Source organism: Protopterus annectens, chromosome 1.part1, assembly GCF_019279795.1.
Source record: "Protopterus annectens isolate FY-2018-M chromosome 1.part1, PAN1.0, whole genome shotgun sequence".
NCBI lineage: Eukaryota > Metazoa > Chordata > Ceratodontiformes > Protopteridae > Protopterus > Protopterus annectens.
The window spans coordinates 820,764,597-820,785,741 of record NC_056726.1 but is presented as its reverse complement, the minus strand read 5'-3'; the positions used below and the strand labels follow the sequence as shown (position 1 = coordinate 820,785,741).

General features: G+C 43.6%; 1 protein-coding gene across 1 annotated transcript in view; it reads right to left on the bottom strand.

Moving 5' to 3' along the window:
* LOC122807514 (gamma-secretase subunit Aph-1b-like) overlaps nt 1-21,145 on the bottom strand; it is a 601,701-nt gene that overhangs the window by 99,064 nt on the left and 481,492 nt on the right. The window contains exon 5 of the mRNA XM_044078444.1: nt 14,544-14,671. Within this exon, the coding sequence (XP_043934379.1) occupies nt 14,544-14,671 (128 nt within the window). The remainder of the gene's footprint in view (nt 1-14,543; nt 14,672-21,145) is intronic.

The following is a 21,145-nucleotide window of genomic DNA, read 5'->3' as shown; positions in this document are numbered from 1 at the left end:
TTGGCTGGGTACCAGCTGTGATTTCTTTCCCTTGATGATGTACCCCAGGGGAGTTAGAAGTCTCTTTACAAATGCCAGATGCTGTAGTAGAAATTCCTGACTGTCCGCGTGAATCAGGCAATTGTCCAAGTATGGGTAAATTTGAATTCTTCTCTTCCTGCAATATGCAATGGCTGGAGCTAGGCACTTTGTGAACACCCTGGGCGCAGTAGATAAGCCAATGGGAAGTGCAGAGAACTGAAAATGCATACAGCCTGCTCTGAAGCGTAGGCATTTCCTGCAAGATTCCCTTATGGGAATGTGCAGATAAACTTCTTTTAAGTCTAGGGTTGCTAGCCAGGAATCCTTGGCTAGCATAGGAAGCAGCTAGTGGAGAGTTAGCATTTTAAAATTTGGAACCACCAGAAAGATGTTGAGGATAGACAGATCCAGGATAGGATGCCAAGAGTTTTCTTTTCTGGGTACCAGAAATAGTCTGGAATAAAAGCCTTGTCCCCTTTGTTCTGCTGGGACAAGTTGAATAGCCTTGATGCTGACAAGAGAAAGTAGTTGCTTTTTGGCCTCTGCCCACTGGTTTGGGGTAAGGTCTGGCCATCCACTTAGGGTTGGGAGTGAGTGGAATCTGTATCATTTGGAAACAATGTCCTGGGTAATGTACTCCCGGTTTTTGGCATGTAGGGCAAGTTTCCCTCCTATAGGTGCAAGTACTTGGGCAAGGCTTGGAAGAGTTAAGGATAAATCATTGTGCAATTTTACCACAGGATGGTGGCTTACTACTCCCCGCTTTGGAAGTGGAAGCACTCCAATGCTTAGATTTCTGCATAACCTGAGACTGAAGTCTTGGTGGTCTGTTGCCCCTGGGCTTGGACTGAGAAAGGACTGGAAAAGACCAGTTTTTTGAAGGCCAATGCCTACTTAAACTAGGTGGCTGTACTTGTAAGAAATCTTTAACATTTTGCCTAGATTTAGCTTTCTCCCCCATCCTTTTGAGAACTTCTTCTGCTTTCTTGCCTAACAAACGCTCTTGGTTTAATGGTGCATCTAGTAATTTTGCTTTGACATGATCTAGCAAGTGTTGTTCCTTAAGCCAAGCATGCTTTCTAAGAACAGACCCAGTGACAGCAGTCCTGCAAGATGCTTCTAAGGCATCAAATCCACATTGCAAAGTATGTTATCAACTTAGTTAGCAGAATGCATTAACTCTTGTAAATCTTTGTGTTCTGCACAATCAGGAATCAACATCATTTTCTGTTTAATTAGCTCCATAACATGCTGTTGATACTTTAACATATGAAGCTGGCAATTTAAAGCCCTAATGGCAGGGGTAGTAGAGGTGTATACCTTCTTACCCCATCTGTCTAAAGCCCTAGAATCCCTGTCCGAAGGGGTAGGATTTTTGGCAGTTGTGGCCTTAATGCCTTTAGGTCCCTGGGAAATGGTCTCTGGATCCACAGTAGGATTCTTAAAGAGGAATTTGTGGGAGTCAGGAACTCTATAGTACCTGTCAGGTTTCCTGGGAACTGGAGGCAAAGTATCAGGGGTAAGGCTGGATTCCAAAAAGACATCATCTACAATTTCCAGAACATGAGGGATAGCTAGAGGCCTGTGCTGAGGCAAGTTTAAAAATTCCCCGAGTCTCTTTTTGGACTGAGAGTAGTCCTGGCTCTCCCAGCGGAAATGCTCTCTAAGGGTATGCAGGGTTTCACCAAACGAAAAATCTTCTGGACGGGAAGCAGAGGGAATGGAATCCTCTGCATCAGAACTCTCATAGGGAGATAAGGGTGTGTCCTAATAAACAGAAGGATCAGAGTTATGAGATTCCTGATCTGAAGAATCAGAAGGAAAATCAGTTCTTGGCCTCTTTGAGGGGGAAGGCTGACTTCCCCTAATTAATGTAATGAGGTCTTCAGCCATTCTTAGCATTAGTTTTTGAGGCATGTGGACCTGACAGTGTGCTTTGGTTGTCAGTTTCCTAAGCGTAGTGCGAACTTTATGCCTGAGAAATTTGGTATTTTTGGTTTGAAACAAAGTCGGCGGTTTAATATGAAAATCGGAAGCCTGAATACACCCTCAGAAGCCGGTGCCTGCACAGCAGTTCCGGACCCATCCAAGGTAGAGACATCTGCAGATTCCATAGTCGAAGAAGCATCTCGCGGCTTACCGGACTCCGAATGGGTCTCAGAAGAGGCCTGCAAATCTGCAGAAGCGGGTATCATGGGCTAAGTACCAGTGGACTGGCGACTAGCTTAACGGGTTGTTGGCAGTTTTGGACCTATGCAGTCTGTCTTTGTCTTTATCCTTACTTTTTTCGGAAGATGGGTAGTCGGATGGCTTATCGAAGCCATTTCGGAGTATGGAGATCGACAGCAAAAGAATTTAGCCACAAAAATTGCCCGACGACGAATAGTTTGGGCATTGAACAAGGCACAAAACCGACAGCAAGGGATCTCGTGGTCTGGGCCTAAACAGGTGAGACAGTAAGAATGAAAATCTCTGTGAGGTGTTTGCTTTCCACAGGCAAGACAATTACTATTTTTTTCTGACATCGGTTAGAGCAAGAAAAAAGGATCCCCAATGTGGTACTTATCTTTTAGAAGACTTCAGGTCTGAAACTCGAAAACAAAAATTTCAAGAGCCAGCTGACCGGCACTTGTGAACTGCTTCTGCTTCGGGCACCGCACGGCAAGAAAGACTGATGTAATGGCGTCTGCTGCATGTTTTATACCCCTGACGACCTGACATCATCGGAGAAGCGACAGCATCCGACACAGAAATCCCAAGACTCTGGTATTCAGGCCGACATGAGGGCTACCTGCAGGCAGATAACCCAAATGTGATGACTGCAACAGTGAAACACAAAGAACATCCTCCCTAACAGCTTTAGTCGTAATTCTCAACCTCACTACAACTACATCATCACATAACCCCATTCACCAATACATATAGGCTCACAGGCGTTTACTAGGCTAACGACCACAGTGACCTTTTTAAGCCTAGCCATGCATCCCAAATCTCTGACAAGTTCTGATACCCTTGATAAATATAAGCAGGGGTTTGGGAGATGTACCATTTACAGGTTATCCGTGTCCATTAGAGACACAGGTGCCAAACCAGGGATGAATTTCCTGTTCCCCAGCCAATTGTCCAAGTTACACTTGAACTGGGTCAGTAAACACCTCTATTTCCCCAATAAACAACACAGCTTTTCACATATCTCTGCCCAGCTTTTCCCCTATATCCTCCCATATTATTCAATCCACAAATTGGCCACCTCACCTCTTATGAAACCACAATTGACACCAACACTATCACCTATGATTAGCAATATATTCCATGGTACTCATTCCTCATCAAATATCTACTCAAAAGTGGAGACACACATCCTAACCCAGGCTCACCCTTTAATCCTAACCCCAAAAGTAACACAAAAGATTTAAACATACTAACACTGAACCTTAGACGTATATGTAATAAAATAGCCTCACTGCATGCTTGGATTGATCAAAATAAAAGTACAGTTTTGTACCTACCATAAATGTAGATGTTCGAGTGTATACACTGCTGCAGTCATTACACTTGGGTTATCCTGCCGTCAGGCGGTTCCCCAGCCGGCCTGAGTTCCAAAGTCTTGGTCCTAACCCCAAAAGTAACACCAAAGATTTAAACATACTAACACTGAACCTTAGACGTATATGTAATAAAATAGCCTCACTGCATGCTTGGATTGATCAAAATAAAAGTACAGTTTTGTACCTACCATAAATGTAGATGTTCGAGTGTATACACTGCTGCAGTCATTACACTTGGGTTATCCTGCCGTCAGGCGGTTCCCCAGCCGGCCTGAGTTCCAAAGTCTTGGTCCGGCGTTGGTTGCTGTTGCCTCCTCCCTGACGTCAGTGTGACAGGGGTATATAAGATGCAGCCGATGCCATTTTCTTCAGTTTTTCTTGCCCCAGATGTCAGGTGCCCCAAGATAGGTAGGCAATTCAAATTGCTAATAAAACATACATAAGAAAAGCAAACAACAACTTTCAGTTACCAGCAAATACTCCCTATAGGCAGTAAATGGTAGAAGACATAGGTACGTACCAGCAAGTAAGAGGGAAAGGAGGGAGGGTAACCTGGACTGCAGCAGCGTATACACTCGAACATCTACATTTATGGTAGGTACAAAACTGTACTATGTTCATCGTGTTACACTGCTGCAGTCATTACACTTGGGTAGAATCCCAAAGCTGAGGTTGGGTGGCTGGTTCTATAAGGCATTAGGGGTGGCTATAAGGCCCTGCAGTACTGTAGTGGCGAAGCCAGCTCTGGATTTAGAGTATAAAGGCAGATGGTAATGCTTGGTGAAGGTATGCACAGAACTCCATGTTGCTGCTTCCAAAATATCCTTGGTAGGTACTCCTCTGAGGTAGGCAGTTGAAGTGGCTGTTGCCCTGGTGGAGTGAGATCTAATGCTGCTAGGTATAGGTTTCCCATGGTGTGTGTAGCAGAAACGTATACAATGTCCTATCCATTTTGAAATAGTCTGTTTTGAAATGGCTTTTCCCTGTGCTCCTGCAGCATATGCTACCAATAGTTGCTCAGATTTTCTGAAAGCTTTGGTTTTGTCCAAGTAGAAACGTAACTGCCTGTGAATGTCCAAAGAATGCAGTAGTCTCTCCCCTTTATTCTGTGGTTTTGGATAAAAAGTTGGCAAGTGAATAGTTTGGTTTAGAGCCACACTTGAAACCACCTTTGGCATAAATGTAGGGTTAGTTTTTAAAGACACCCTGTCCTGGTGGAAAATGAGGAAACGTTCCATTGCCATTAGTGCCTGTAATTCTGAAACTCTTTGTGCTGCTGTTATTGCCAGGAGCAAAGCAGTGTTCCAAGAGACATATTTTAATTCTGCTGTGTTAGCTGGCTCAAAAGGAGGTAAAGTTAATTTTTCCAAAACAAAGTTGAGGTCCCAAGTTGGAGTAGGTGCTCTACGGGGCGGTCTTATGTTTTTTGGCCCCTCTGAGGTACTGCTTTAGCAAAGGATTACAGAAAATTGGTGGATCCGTGTTGTAATGAACAGAGATGGCAGAGGTGTGGATCTTGATGGATGAAAAGGAGAGGCCTTTGTCCAGCATCTCAGTTAAATATTGTAGTATCTGAGGAATGTTTGGGACAAGAGGGTCAAGGCTGTGAGCCTGGTTCCAGGCACATAATCTCTTTCATTAATCCGAATAGGCTTTCCTGATGCTAGGCCTTCTGGTCTCCAGAATGACATCCATAACAGCTTTGGAGAGGCATTGCTTGCTTGACTAAGGAATTTTCCATGCAGCTAGGTTTAAGGTCTTTAGCTGACTGTGAAGTATCTGATTGTTGTGCTGAGTCAGCAGATGTGGGATTTGAGGCAAAATCCAGGGTGGTTCTTGTGCTAAGTTCTTTAAGATTGGGTACCACTGCTGGCGTGGTCAGTCTGGTGCAATCAGGATCATCTTTGGCTCTTCTTGCTTGGCTTTTATAAGTACCTTTGGAAGGAGAGGTAGTGGTGGGAAAGCGTATACTTGTAGGTTTTTCCAGCTGAATGAGAGGGCATCCACTTTCCATGCTTGTGGATGGTAACTCCTTGTGCAGAATTTCTGTAGCTGGCAGTTCATTGGGGATGCAAACAGATCTATGTCTGGGCTCCACCATTTCTGTGTTATCATTCTGAATATTTGTGGATTCAATTCCCATTCGTGGGGATCCATGATGTTTCTGCTTAAGTCGTCTGCCAGTGTGTTTTTCTCTCCTGGCAGGAATTGTGCTTGCAGATGAACCTGATCGTTTAGAGTTGTGTTCCACAAGATCATGGCTTGTCTGCAGAGGGGGTAGGAGTGAGTGCCCTCTTGCTTATGTACCACATTACTGTGGTGTTGTCTGTCTTTAGTAATAATTGTCCTGGATGTAGAAGGTCCTTGAAAGCTGTTAGGGCATTTTGAATAGCCAACATCTCTTTTTGATTGATGTGAAGATGCATCTGGTCTGTGGTCCACTTGCCCTGAATGCATTTTCCTGCCATGTGTGCTCCCTAGGCGTAATCAGAAGCATCTGTTGTTAGAGTTTGCCTGGCTGTGGGTTGGGTAAAAGGCTGACCCCTTGTTTAGGTGACATGCCTGTGCCCACCATCGAAACTCCTGTTGTAGGCAGGGAATCATTGGTATTACTGCTTCTAAACTGTGAGAGTGTTGAGTCCAAACACTTTTTAGGTACCATTGTAATTTCCTCATATGCAGTTTGGCATATGGTATTAGTAGTATGCAGGATGCCATGAATCCCAGGGCCTGCAGAATTTTTCTTGCAGGAAGATGGGACTTTTTTGCCAGTAATTGAAAATATTAAGTTAGTTGAACTTGTTTGTCTGGCGTGAGGTAAGCCATCTGGGCCGTTGTATTTAAGCTGGCACCCAGGAATATAATCTGTTGCGAGGGCACTAGTTTCGACTACTTTTCGTTTACTGTGTACCCTAGAGAAATTAGCAACCTTTTTACAAACACCTGATGCTGTAGAAGAATGTCCTTTGTCTCTGTTTGAATGAGGCAGTCGTCCAGGTATGGATATATTTGGATTCCTTTTTGTCTGCAAAATGCAATTACTGGTGCCAGGTGCTTTGTGAAGACCCTGGGCGCAGTAGATAAGCCAAAGGGCAGTGCAGAGAATTGGTAGTGCATTGTACCAACTTTGAATCTGAGGTATCTTCTGCAATTTTGTCTGATAGGACATGCAGGTATGCTTCTTTTAGGTCCAGAGTAACAAGTCAAGCCTTCTTGCCCAGCATGGGTAGAAGCTGCTGTAATGTCAACATTTTGAATTTCGGAATATCCAGGTAAGTATTCAGAATTGAAAGGTCTAGTATGGGCCTCCAGGCCTTGTCCTTTCTGGGGACCAGGAAGAGTCTTGAGTAAAATCCTTGTCCTTGTTCCTGTTGTGGTACTTTTTAAATAGCTCTCATGTCCATGAGGTCTGAAATTTGTTTTTGTGCCTCTGCCCATTGATTTTGTGGCAGGTCTGGCATTCCTTTTAGCCTTGGTAGTATGAAAGTGGAACCTGTAACCTTGAGACACAATATTCAGAACCCATTTGTCTTGGGTGATTGTTTGCCAGTCTTGAGAAAAAAGTGCTAGTTTTCCTCATAAGGGGGCTTCCAAAAGGGACGTGCTTGGCGTACGAAGGGGAAAGTCATTGTGACTGTTTCCTGTAAGTTTGGGACTTGTCCTCACCTCCTTTTGGGGTTGAGGTGCCCCACTGTCGTTGTCTGTTTGAGGCTTGGGGTTGAGATCTGCCTCTTGGGCGTCTGTATCTGCCTCTCTGTGGCCTGTCTAACACTGGAAAGGACCGATTCTTTGTTGGCCAATTTCTGCTAAACCGAGGTGGCTGTACCTGTAAGAAATCCTTGACTGTTTGCATAGATTTAGCTTTATCCTGCATTTTCTTTAACACCTCTTCTGCCTTAACACCAAACAAGGTATCATGCTGTAAAGGAGCATCCAATAAGTTTGCCTTAACATGATCAGGTAAACTCTGTTCTTTTAACCAAGCATGTCTTCGAATCACAGAACCTGTAACTGCGGTTCTACAAGAGCCTCTAAAGAATCAAAACCACACTGCACCTGTTCAACTGCATGCAATAAATCCTGCATTTCTTTACAATCAGGAGCTTCTGAGCTTGCAAGCATTTTCTGTTTTAACTGAGCCATTAAGTATTGTTGGTACTTAAGCATGTGAAACTGGCAATTTAAAGCTCTTACTGCTAAAGTTGCAGAAGTGTATACTTTCTTCCCCATCTATCCAAAGCTCTGGAATCTCTGTCAGAGGGTACTGGATTTTTTGCAATGGAAGCCTTAACCCCTTTTAGACCCTGGGAAATAGTTTCTGGATCAGCAGAAGGGTTTTTGCAAAGAAACCTGTGAGAGTCAGGGACTCTATAATACCTATCTGGCTTGGCTGGAGCAGGGGGCAAAGAATCAGGAGATAGGCTGGATTCAGAGAACACATCATCCACAATATCTAGCACAGGCGGAATAGCCAGGGGCCTGTGCTGAGGCAATAAAAGGAAATCCCTGAGCCTTTTCTTGGATTCTGAGTAATCCTGACTTTCCCAAAGGAAATGCTCCCTCATGGTATGTAAAGTTTCCCCAAAAGAATAATCCTCAGGAGGAGAGGCTGAAGGGATAGATTCTTCAGTATCAGAGTCCTCATAGGGGGGTAGAGAGTATCCCTGGTCTGAAGAGGAATCAGAGGAAATGGAAACCTGATCAGAGGAATCATAGTCTGTATCCTGCCTAGGCCTTTTCCCAGGAGGGGGATGGGAACCCCTGATTAGAGTAATGAGGTCTTCGGCCATTTTTAAGCATCTGTTTCTTAGGCATGGAGGACTGTCCAGGAGAATTCTGTACTTGTTTCTTTGTCTTTAATGGTACCTTTGTCTTGGCTGTTGTTTTAATGGTAAGTTGTGAAGGTCTGAAAACACCCTCAGAAGCCGATGCCTGCTCAGCGGCTCCAGACCCATCTGAGGGATTAGTTTCCGTAGGCCCAATACCTTGAGTTTCCAGAGGCCTAAATGTCTCCACGTGGGAGTCGGAAGCGGCCTGTGGCTCTGAGGTAGCGGGTGTCAGGTGCTGGGAAAGCGCCTCACTGAGAACCGGTGAACCGGTGACTGGCCTAGAAGAGGTTTTGTCGTCGGTTTTGGACCTTGGATGCCTGTCTTTATCCTTGTCTTTGTGTTTTTTCGGTACTGAGGTCGTCGGTTGATCCGACGGCATAGTATAATTGAACCTTCGGCCAAAGTAGTGAAAAGCAAAATCAAAATGTCTTTTTATAGTGCTTTTGTTAAATCTACCACAAAACCGACAACTAGTGACGTCGTGATCAGGACCTAGGCATGGAATACAGTAAGAGTGGAAGTCCTTATGCGGTATTTGCTTCCCACAAGAAATAAAATTATTAACTTTTTCTGACATCGGTCTGAGGCAAGAAAAAAGTTTCCCCAATGGGGTACTGAGCTTTATTGAAGACTTCGGATCTGAAATTCAACTTCGAAAATCTCAGGAGTTGGCTGACTGGCACTTGCGAACTGCTTCTGCTTCGGGCACCGCGGCAAGAAAGACTGAAGAAAATGGCGTCATATGCATCTTATATACCCCTGGCGCTCTGACGTCAGGGAAGAAGCGACAGCAACCGACGCCGGACCAAGACTTTGGAACTCTGGCTGACTACAGGACCGCCTCATGGCAGGATAACCCAAGTTTAATGACTGCAGCAGTGTAACACGATGAACATCAGAGGAAATAGAAACCTGGTCAGAGGAATCATAGTCAGTGTCTTGCCTAGTCCTTTTGTCAGGAGGGGGATGGGAACCCCTGATTAAAGTAATTAGGTCTTCGGCCATTTTAAGCATCTATTTCTTTGGCATGGATGACTGTTCAGTAGAATGCTGTACTTGTTTCCTTGTCTTTAATGGTGTTTTCAACTTTGCCTTGGCTGCTGTAGTGGCCTTAATTGTAAGCTGTGAAGGTCTGAAAACACCCTCAGAAGCAGATGCCTGCTCAGCGGCTCCGGACCCATCTGAGGGAATAGTTTCTGTAGGCCCAATACCTTGAGTTACACAGGCCTCGGTGTCTCCACGTGACTGTCGGATACGGCCTGTGGCTCCGAGGTAGTGGGTGTCAGGGGCTGCGAAAGCGCCTCACTGAGAACCGGCGACTGGCCTAAAAGATGCTTCGTCGTCAGTTTTGGACCTTGGATGCCTGTCCTTTTCCTTTGTCTTTGTGTTTTTTATAAATTCCGGTCGTCGGTTGTTCTGACGGCATTATGTAATTAATCCTTCGGCCAAAATAATGTAAGGCAAAATCAAACCGACGTTTAATAGTGCGTTTGTTGAATCCAACACAAAACCGACAACTAGTAACGTCGTGGTCAGGGCCTAGGCAAGGAATACAGTAAGAGTGAAAGTCCTTATGAGGTATTTGCTTCCCACAAGAAATACAATTATTAACTTTTACTGACATCGGTCTGGAGCAAGAAAAAGTTTCCCCAATGGGGTGCTTAGCTTTATTGAAGACTTCGATTCTGAAACTCAATTTCGAAAATCTCAGGAGTCGGCTGACCGGCACTTGCGAACTGCTTTTGCTTTGGGCACCGCGCGGCAAGAAAGACTGAAGAAAATGGCATCGGTTGCATCTTTTATACCCCTGGCGACAGCAACCAACGCCGGACCAAGACTTTGGAACTCGGGCCGACTGCGGGTAGCCTGCCGGCAGATAACCCAAGTGTAATCACTGCAACAGTGAAACACGATGAACATCCCTGATTGCCAAGGTTGCAGACGTATAAACCTTCTTACCCCATCTATCCACCACCCTGAAATCTCTATCAGAAGGGGTAGACTTTTTGGCTGTAGAAGCCTTAACACCCTTGGGACCCTAAGAAATAGTCTCAGAGTCAGGAGCCGGATTTTTAAAAATAAATTTGTGGGAGTCAGGAACCCTGTAATATCTGTCTGGCTTACTAGGAGCCGGAGGCAGGGAATCAGGAGCCATGCTGGATTCCAAGAACGCATCAACAATGTCTAATACAGGAGGTATTGCCAAAGGCCTATGCTGAGGAAGAAGAAGAAAATCCCTAAGCCTCTTTTTTGATTCAGAGAAGTCCTGTCTCTCTCAGTGAAAATGTTCCCTTAAAGTATGCAAAGTCTCTCCAAAAGAGTAATCCTCAGGAGGAGATGCAGATGGGATGGATTCCTCTGCATCAGAATCCTTATAGGGTGGAATACAAAATTCCTGATCAGAAGAGGAATAAGAAGAAATGAAAACCTGACCTGAAGATTCATAATCAGTGCCTTGCCTAGGCCTCTTAGCAGGGGGGGGTTTGGGAACCCCTGATCAAGGTAATTAAATCCTCATTTTGATCATTTGTTTTTTACACATAGGGGCCTGAGCACGTGGCACATGTGTCATTTTTTTAGACATAGAAGTCGATTTTGACCTTGTTTTTCTTGATGGTGTCTGTTTAATGTAAAAATGTTGAGGCCTGAAAACACCCTCAGAAGCCGGTGCCTGCTCAGTGGCTCCGGACCCATCCAAGGAAGAGACAGCCACGGGTTCAATACTAATGGGTCTCGGTAGAGGCCTGCGACTCAAAAGTAGCGGGTATCAGTGGCTGCGAAAGCACCTCACTGAGTACCGGCGAACTGGCGACTGGCTTAAGAGAAGCTTCGTCATCGGTTTTGGACCTCATCTGTCTCTGTCTTTTTCCTTGCGATTTTTGTGAACTCCGGTAGTCAGATTGCTAACCGACGACATTTCTGGATAGTTAAATCTTGAGCCAAAATATTTTGATGCAAAAATATACTGACGCTTAATAATGCATTGATTAAATTTAGCACAAAACCGACAGAAAGGCACGTTGTGGTCAGGGCCTAGGCAAGGAATACAGTAGAAATGAAAATCCTTATGAGGTATTTGCTTCCCACAAGTAATACAATTATTAACTTTTACTGACATCGGTAAGGAGCAAGAAAAAGTTTCCCCAACGGGATACTTAGCTTTAGGTTGAAGACTTCGGTTCTGAAACTCGAAAATGAAAATTTCAGGAGTCGGCCGACCGGCACTTGCGAACTGCTTCTGCTTCGGGCACCACGTGGCAAGAAAGACTGATGAAAATGGCATCGGCTGCATGTTTTATACCCCTGACGCCCTGACGTCATGGAAGAAGGGACAGCAACCGACGCAGGACCCAAGACTTTGTTAATCAGGCTGACTGAGGGCAACCTGCCAGCAGATTACCCAAATGTAATGACTGCAACCGTGAAACACGAAGAACATCTACAAGGGACTTCACCTATTACTTAATTAGACTAGGAGAGGTAAACTGCGACTCTCATCTGCTGCATTCTCCACCTGCAATCATTAGCTCACTGGGAACTCTAAATTAATTTATTTAAAAATACCCTTCAGGTGGTTGTGCTAAATGCCTTAGCAAAGTCAAGGTATACCAATCGAATAGCCAGCTCCTTGTAAAGCGCAGGTGCTACTTCCTTAAACAATGACATTAAATTAAGGGCTGCAGCCCTTTTAATGACTCTGTACTGTTCTGTATCTATTAGTGGAAAGTCACTAGTGCTTTTAAGGAGAAATTTGCTTTGTACCCACACTATATCAGTTTAGAGAGGATGCAAGAAAGCCTAACTAGACTACAATTGTTGGTATCTGATGCAGTACATGTCTTGCGTAGAAGTGCAATTATATAGCCTGGTGTCAAACTTCTAGACCATGTATTGCTTGTAAGGAGTTTGTTTAAAAGAATATGCAGTGATGTGAGCACATTATGTAGGAATTGTTGGAAGTAAATCTGCATTTGATTAAATTATTAAAAGCATCTTTTTTCCCCATCTGTTTCCTTCTTTCAGGCTTACCCCAGTGCCTGTTATAGATTCATAGGTTCACTGATATATATTATGCTAACAACCACCAGGGTTCTTTTATGTTTATCAGTGCAAACCAACCCAGTTGTGTCCCTCTGTATCATGGGCGTTTATTACAAGGGGATATGTTACTTTGGGCATTATCATCTGCCTCTATCAGAGGCATTGGTACTACATCCAGGATGCATTTCCAATTTTCCATCCACTTGTCAAGGTTATGCATAAATAAGGTTAGGGCTGGACTCTTCTTCATATGGGTGGGGAACCTGTTCTCAATCATCAGGTCTACCAGCCTCTCCTACAACCCCCAGACTACTTCTAAGGCTGTGGTAGGCATGGAGCTTAAGGACATCCTGGAGGGTTATGCTGTCAACTGCTTCTACCAGGGGATTATTTATTTATTTATTTATGACCTACTGCTCGACTTCACTCCTCCTCTGCGCTCACCTGTTACCTCTGAGGGCTACTGTCCTCTATGGACCATGCTTCCCCATAGGGAATGCCTAGGTAAATGTCCTCACGCTGGGATAGGCATGCCCATGATTCCCTGCCAGCACTTCAGATGCCCAAGCAGCTAATGTAACCCAAGTTACCTGGGTTGTAGTTAAGGCGTTATCCCTCTAAGCCAAGCCACTGGCTTATTATTAAACTCATTTTGAACAGATATGGGTTCTTAAGGACACTGTCCCAGTCCATTTTTGAAAGAAATGTATTTATTTCAGTTTAATTTTCTAAAGAATAATCTAGAAAAGTAGAGGGATTTTCCCTTTTATAGGTTCTGGTTTAATGGCATCACAGATTCTGTTTAGCTGTGTGCGTGTGTGTGTGTGTGTGTGGGGGGGGGGATAATGTGACTATGTTAAACAGTTAGGTGTAACATTCATCAGTACTACAGTATACTGTTCCTTCTTGTCATATTATGAGCAATTTGTTACAAATTATACTGATTTAGAAAGCCCAATATTAAATGTTAGCATTTAGCACTCTAGCAGTAACTATTCCAGCCCTCCCTTAAGGATGCCATTATTTTCTGTTTTAATTTGCAGCAGATTATGAAGAATGTTTTTATGCTCTTCAAGAAATATGGATGGTGGTCTGGAAGACAGATATGCTGAATTCAGTAGTATTGCATAGGTTTCTTTTATAACAGATAATACGTTTACTCTACACAAAAAGAAAGGCCTCAACATTACATGTATATTTTCAAATCCTCTCACATTCAGCAACATATCAACATCTCATCTAGTGGATGCATTTTTTTTTTGTCTCTTATAGGTTTATAGGTGTACACTAGTCTCACTGCCCTAAAGGGCCAATTTAAGCCCAGCCAATAACCTGAGGCCAGTTTTAAGCCCTGTGTTTTGTGTCTATGAGATGAAGACATTAACCATTAAGCTAATCTCAGCCCCTTTAAAGGGCAAGCAAAGACCTTGATGAGATTTGAACTCGCAGCTCCTGGTTTACTAGACCACAGTTCTAACTCAAAGCCATAAATGAAACCTGCTTATACAACAAAAAAAAAATGAAGTTTCCTGTTTCCTCTTCAGTGACTAATTCTTGGGATGACGGTGGTGACATGGTTTACAACAGACTGGTAATGAATCCCCTGTTTATGGTACCACTTCTTTTACCACAAACTAAAAGCAGTAACTTTGGTTCTACACTGGGCCACCACTCAAGGTAAAGGTGAGATCTTGCAAAACATTTTTTTTCTTTTGCTAGCAAAAATATTGGAAAGGTATGAACCTCCTCAAACTGCTAACCCTTGCACTGATCATATCCTCAATTGCATTAAGTCTGTAGGCCATGTTCCTAATTTTTACCTCAGGTAAGCAAGTATCGGTTACTCACCCTTTACAAAGACCTCTGTCAGTTTTATATGATACAGAGACACCAATGACAAGAACATTATTTTAGACTGCCTAGCTGAAATGTACATATAACACACTGCGCAAACAAAAGTAGAAACATGTCTTTGTTTAGTTTGTGCAAAACTAAGGAAATGGACTAACTATCATTACTGAAAATGGCAAGTAGCATCTATTAAAGAAAGACACATCCATAATTATAACACAGGTGGGGATCAGAAAATGGACAATGAACTTACCAGTCCTGAGACTAATAAGTGGGTGACGACAACCAGTAGAATTTCCCACCACTGTCTGCTTTCACATCCATGGAAAAAAAGCACACCCCAAAATGTTTGCAGTAGGGTCACTACCATTGTCATGAATGCTGAGGAATAAAACACAAACCATCACTTTTACAACAGAAAGTTTTCAGAGGCTAGAATTACATGTTTCAATCATCTCTGGAAAATATTGTACAGTGCAACTTAAAAGCCGCTTGCTAACAATCGCTTAAAATATTTAAAAACTCTAAACTTAAGACAGCAGGAATAAAACATGTATATTATGCCAACAGAAAATACAAATCAGTAAAAATCTTCAAGCCTTCTGTTATTAGCCCTGCTCTATTTTTCAGACTCCTATCTTTTTTTTTAATCTGGTGCAAGAAAATGACTTGGTCATTTAGACAAAAAAGTGTTCCATGGTTAAAAGATGGACATTGCCAGAGATGCACATCTACTAACTTAGGATCTACACTTCAGGTTATCCTAAACTGGGGTAAGGGGAGCAAACCCCAAGTCAACTCAACCCAGTCATGTGAGACAGTAAAACAAGCACCACCACTATGGAATCATACACAGCAATCAATGTCTGTGAGTTGATTATAATAAAAAGGGTGTGCAAGGGGCAAAGCTCCCTGCATAGGGTAGGTGGGACAGCTGCATCTCCACAAAATAATCACTCATTTTCAATTGTTTAATTTCAAATGAAATAACATTTAAACTAGTGATTGTCATGCCACTACCCTACTGCTCTATGAATGCACATAAAACAGCACATTGGATTGGTGAACCTAAAGTGTGCATGTGTGAGCTGTTTACACTTCTTACCCTAACTTCTGGTTTACCACCTTATTAACAGGTCCGGATGAAAGCAAATATTAACAAAATATTTTAAAGTAGCACTGTGTCAATTACATAAGAAACATGGATCATAGAAATGAGCATCTCCATGGTAGCCCTCGCAGCATTAAATTCCTCTATAGTATTTCATTAAAAATGTTTTGAAACTGTCAACTTCCTCTGCTCCAACTTCAATCGAGAGCCCACTTATTGTCGAAGGCAGTCCAGACAGTTTACTAAATATCAATATGCCTAAAACAGTTTAACTTTATTTTGAGTTAGTTAACAATGTAGGATGACACGTTCTGTGTCCATTTTCAGCTATTACTTAGGGCAAGGTTGAGAGCAGTCTAACACAGCACTTTTAAAACTATATTTTTATACACAGCATGTCTGTGATAGTGAAGAAAAGAGTACATTCAGGCAGCAGTTTAGGGCCTACTAGATTAAGCAGGATAACATGAGTTGACGTTGATGAGGACTGCCTGTGTCTACATGGGTGAAGAAATAGGAATAAAGGAGAAGCCAGTCTAGACTTTTGCCTGGCAAATAACTTGATGGTGGCCAACACATAATTCACCAAGAGAAAACAGTCACAAGAATTTATATTATATATTATTATATTAAATATATAATATATAATATATTACAATATTATATTGTAGAAGAGTGGCCAACAAGCAGCTCAGGTAGACAAGAAAGCAGGACAAAGCCTAAAATAATGGATGGACAAAGGCCCAAAACAGGAACAAATTTTACATATTACTCTCACAAACTTGGAAAGTTGCTAGAACAACAGGGATTGTGTTAGCATGCATTTAAGGATATGAAGTCTGAAACTCAACTGTATGTCATTATTTAGTGACTTCAATCCACAGTGATTTGCCAATAAGTGAGAAAGTTACTGAAAAAACAACCAGTAAAAACAAAATGAAAACTCCAGCAAAGCTAGAACTTCCACTGAGTGACCTCCCAAACCTCTTGTATCAGAGGCACATGGGATATATGCAAATGGCCCTTATGAACATCAGGTGTTTCAGCTGTGCATGTCTAGGGGTGGAGTACTCTCTCACAGTCTCCATGTAGGTTAGGAAAGAAAGTAGGTAGGTGGATGGCATGATTAAGTGAAAAGTCATTCACCACCTTGGGCATGAAGGAGGGGTTAGTTCTAAGGGTAATCCTGTCCGTGTGGAATACTAGGAAAGGTGGAATAGCAATAGACATGAGGGCTTGCAGCTCTGACACTCTTCTGGCTGAAGTCAAGGCCATGAGTAGGACGGTTTTCCATGTACAATGTTTTAGGGAAGCTTTGTCTGCTGGCTCGAATGGAGGAAGTGTAAGCTTTTCCAAAAAACAGCTGAGGTCCCATGGGGTGGGGATGGCTTCCTGGGGGGGGTCTCAGGTGAAGGACCCCTTTGAGGAATAACTTAGCTGGTAAACTGGAAGCTGGGGGGGGGATCCAGAGGAAGACATGCTGAAACGGCAGACAAGTGGGCTTTAATGGATGAGTAGGCCAACCCTGTCTGCAGTAGTTCACACAGACAGTACTAGAGGGGTCTCGCAAGCGGGTCCAACTCTCTTTTGAGACACCATATAGAAAATCTCTTCCACTTTGATAGGTAAGATTTTCTTGTATTTGGTTTTCTGGCCTCCTGCAGGACAGTGAGCACGACATCATTGTAAAGGTGTCTGAAAGGGATCACAATCCTATTAGCCACAGTGTGAGGTGCAGCAATTGCCACTGTGGGTGTATTTGGGATCCCTTGTGCTGTGTGAGAAGGTCCACTCTGAGAGGTAACTTGTAGTGATTTCCCTTGGATAGCTGTAAGAGTAGGAGGAACCAATGCTGTCTTGGTCAAAAGGGAGTCACCAACAAGACTTTTTGGTCTGTCCTGCTGGATCTTCAACAGGACCTATTGTAAAAGGGGAAGGGGGGAAATGCATAGAGAAATCTCCCCTTCCAAGAGATTGAGAAGGCATCTGTTGTCATTGCTTGAGGGTGTGGGAGTCTGGCACAGAAGGAAAGAAGTTGCCTGTTGATGGTGAAGGCAAACAGGTCAATATGAGGTGCACCCCACCTGTGGACCAGGTCCAGGAAGACATCCCTGTGAAGCATCCATTCGTGGTTGTTTGTTATGGATCTGCTGAGGGAGTCTGCCTGGGAGTTCTGTTGTAAAGGAATGTAAACCACCTGCAGGGTAACTCCACGGGAGGTGGCCAGTTCCAACACCAGGAGAGCTAGCCTGCAAAGCAATTAAGATTTGCCCCCCCCCCCCCATTTGTTGAGATACCACAGCACTGTGGTATTGTCTGTAAAGATCTTTAGTGGTCCTTGTAGACTGGATTGGAAGGCTCAAAGGGGCAGGAGTATTGCCCTCACCTATCGGATATTGATGTGTTCTTTTTTGTGTGGACTTGGCCACAGCCCCTGCACTTTCAGTTGGCCCAGAGCTGCTCCCCAGCCCAAGTCTGAGGCATCTGTGTGCATGATCTGTTTGGGTTGAGATGGTTGGAGGGTAAGACCTGGATTGAGGTTCACTTGCTTCAACCACCACCACTGGATTTCTAGTTTGAGGCAGGGCAGGAGGGGAACCCTGTACTCTAAGGGGTGGGCTTGCTGGGTTCAGAGTGACCTTAGATACCACTGCAACTCCCTCATACGGAGTCTTGCTAATGGTAACATGGGGATAGCAGCTGCCATGTAGCCCAGGAGCCTGAGGTACTGCCTTGCAGTCAATTCTGTTGTCTGGAGGAGCAGAAAAGTGCTTTAAGCTTTCCACCTTTTTTTTGGGGGGGGGTAGGCTTTCATGATGTCTGTAAGAATACTGCACCCCAAGAAGATAATGTCTTGGGAAGGTTCCAGGTGAGATTTTCAGAAGCTGATCATAGTCTGATGCGTCTGTAGTTAGGGTTTGGGCGGCAGGGGGTGGAATGAATGGCAGTCCTTTGTTTTGGTGGCAGGCCTCTGCCCACCATAGGAACTCTAGTTGCAGGCAAGGAATGATACGAATCATTGTTTCCAGGCTGTGACAATATTGACTCCATAAACTCTAAGTACCACTGAAGTTTCCTCATATGCAGTCTTGCAGATGGAATTAGAAGAAAGCAGGAGGCTATGAATCCCAAGGCTTGCAGAATTTGTCTTGCAGATAGCAGGGTTTTTGTAGCCACCTGTTTGAAGTCAGTCACCAAATGAATTTGCTTTTCTGGCGTAAGGTAAGCCACCTGGGCAGTTGTATTCAAGCTTGCACCCAGGAATGTAATTTTTTGAGAGGGTACCAACTGTGATGTCTTTTCATTTATGGTGTACTCTAGACAAGTTAGAACTTTTTTTTTACAAACGCCAGGTGTTTTTGAAGAATGTCCCTGTTTTCTGCCTGAATTAGACAATCGTCCAGGTATGGATATGTATGAATATTTCTTTGCCTGCAAAATGCAATTACTGGAACCAGGCACTTTGTGAAGACCCTGGGCGCAGTAGATAAGCCAAAGGGCAGTGCAGAGAACTGGTAATACAAATAGCCTGCTTTGAAACGGAGGTATCTTCTGCAAGATTCCCTGATTGGGATATGTAGGTAAGCCTCTAAGTCTAGAGTTACCAACCAGGCATCTTTGCCTAGCATAGGAAGTAACTGTTGAAGAGTCAGCATCTTGAATTTTGGAATGACCAGAAATGTGTTTAGAGTAGATAAGCCCAGAATTGGATGCCATGATTTGTCTTTTCTGGGTACCAGGAAAAGTCTTGAATAGAAACCTTGTCCCTTTTCCTCTTCTGGGACTGGTTGAATAGCTCCCATGTTCATGAGAGACAGTACTTGTTTCTGGGCCTCTGCCCACTGATTTGGGGGCAGGTCTGGCCATCCGTTTTGGACTGGCAACGTGTGGAAATTAAATCTGTATCCCTGGGATACTATATTTACAATCTATTTGTCCCGGGTTATAAGTTGCCAGTTTCTTACATGAAGTGCCACTTTTCCCCCCAAAGAGGCAGCTGAAAGGTAAGTGTAGAGGGAAGTCATTGAGACTGCTTACCATAGGGAGGTGCCTTGTTGTTTCCAGATTTGGAGGAGGAGGCAACCCCATTGTTTTGTTCTAAAAGTCCCTTGTGACTGAAACCTGGAGCCTTTGGAATGTCTGGGTTTGAGTTGAGTGGCTCTCAAAGGAACTGAAAAGGACCACTTCTTAGTAGACCAGTGCCTACTAAATCTTGGAGGTTGCACTTGTAAGAAATATTTCATAGTTTGCATAGATTTAGCTTTATCTTCCATCTTTATTAAAACTTCTTCAGCCTTATAACCAAAGAGACGGCCCTGTTGTAAAGCAGCATCCAACAATTTTGTTTTAACATGATCAGGCAGAGTTAGCTATTTGAACCAAACATGCCTTCTTAGCACAGAGACAGTTACAGCAGCCCTGCAAGAGGCCTCCAAAGAATCAAAACCACATTGCAAAGTGTGTTTTCCAACTTGTTCCGCTGAATGCAATAAATCCTGTAAATCTGTATTTTCCACACAGTCAGAAATTAACATCTGTAGGCCTGAAAACATACTCATAAACCGGTGCCTGCAGAGTGGCTCCAGACCCATCTAAGGTAGAGACATCTGCAGGTTCCATACTTGAAGCATCTCGCGGCATACCGGACTCCGAATGGGTTCATAGGTTTGTACTAAGCTATCGGCCCTAAGGCCTATGCAAGCCTAGCCATAACAATTTTTTCCCACAATATTTACTTCTCTGGGCCCCTGTCTAGCAGGGTGACTGACATGATCCCCAGGGTGAATTTCCTATCTCCCATCCAATCATCAAGGTTCCTTTATCTCAGTAGAGGTCTGCAAATCAGAAATAGCGGGTATCAGGGGCTGCAAAAGCACCTCACTGAGTATCAGCGAACTGGCGACTGGCTTAGGAAAAGCGTCATTGTCAGTTTTGGACCTCGACGGCCTGTCCCTGTCTTTTTCTTTGCGTTTTTTTAGGTATTCCGGTTGTCAGATTGCTAACCAACGACATTTCTGGATAATTAAAGCGCGAGTCAAAATATTTAGAAGCAAAAATATACAGACGTTTAATAGTGCGTTGATTAAATTTAGCACAAAACTGACAGCAAGGTACATTGTGGTCAGGGCCTAGGCAAGGAATACAGTACAAATGAAAATCCTTATGAGGTATTTGCTTCCCACAAGTAATGCAATTATTAACTTTTACTGACATCGGTAAGGAGCAAGAAAAAGTTTCCCCAACGGTGTACTTAGCTTTTTAGTTGAAGACTTCGGTTCTGAAACTCGAAAACGAAAATTTCAGGAGTCGGCCGACCGGCACTTGCGAACTGCTTCTGCTTCGGGCACCGCACGGCAAGAAAGACTGATGTAATGGCATTGGGTGCATGTTTTATACCCCTGATGACCTGACGTCATGGAAGAAGGGAAAGTAACCGACGCAGGACCCAAGACTTTGTTAATCAGGCCGACTGAGGGCTACCTGCAACCAGATAACCCAAATGTAATGACTGCAACAGTGAAACACGAAGAACATCCAGAAATTCATCCCTGGTTTGACATCTATGTCTCTAATGGACACAGGTAACCTGTAAATGGTTCATCTCCCAAACCCCTGCTTACACTTATCAAGTATACCAGAACTTGTCAGAGATTTGGGATGCATAGCTAGGCTTGAAAAGGCCCTTGTGGTTCTTTAGCCTAGTAAACACCTATGAACCTATAAGGCTTTTTTAATTATGTATA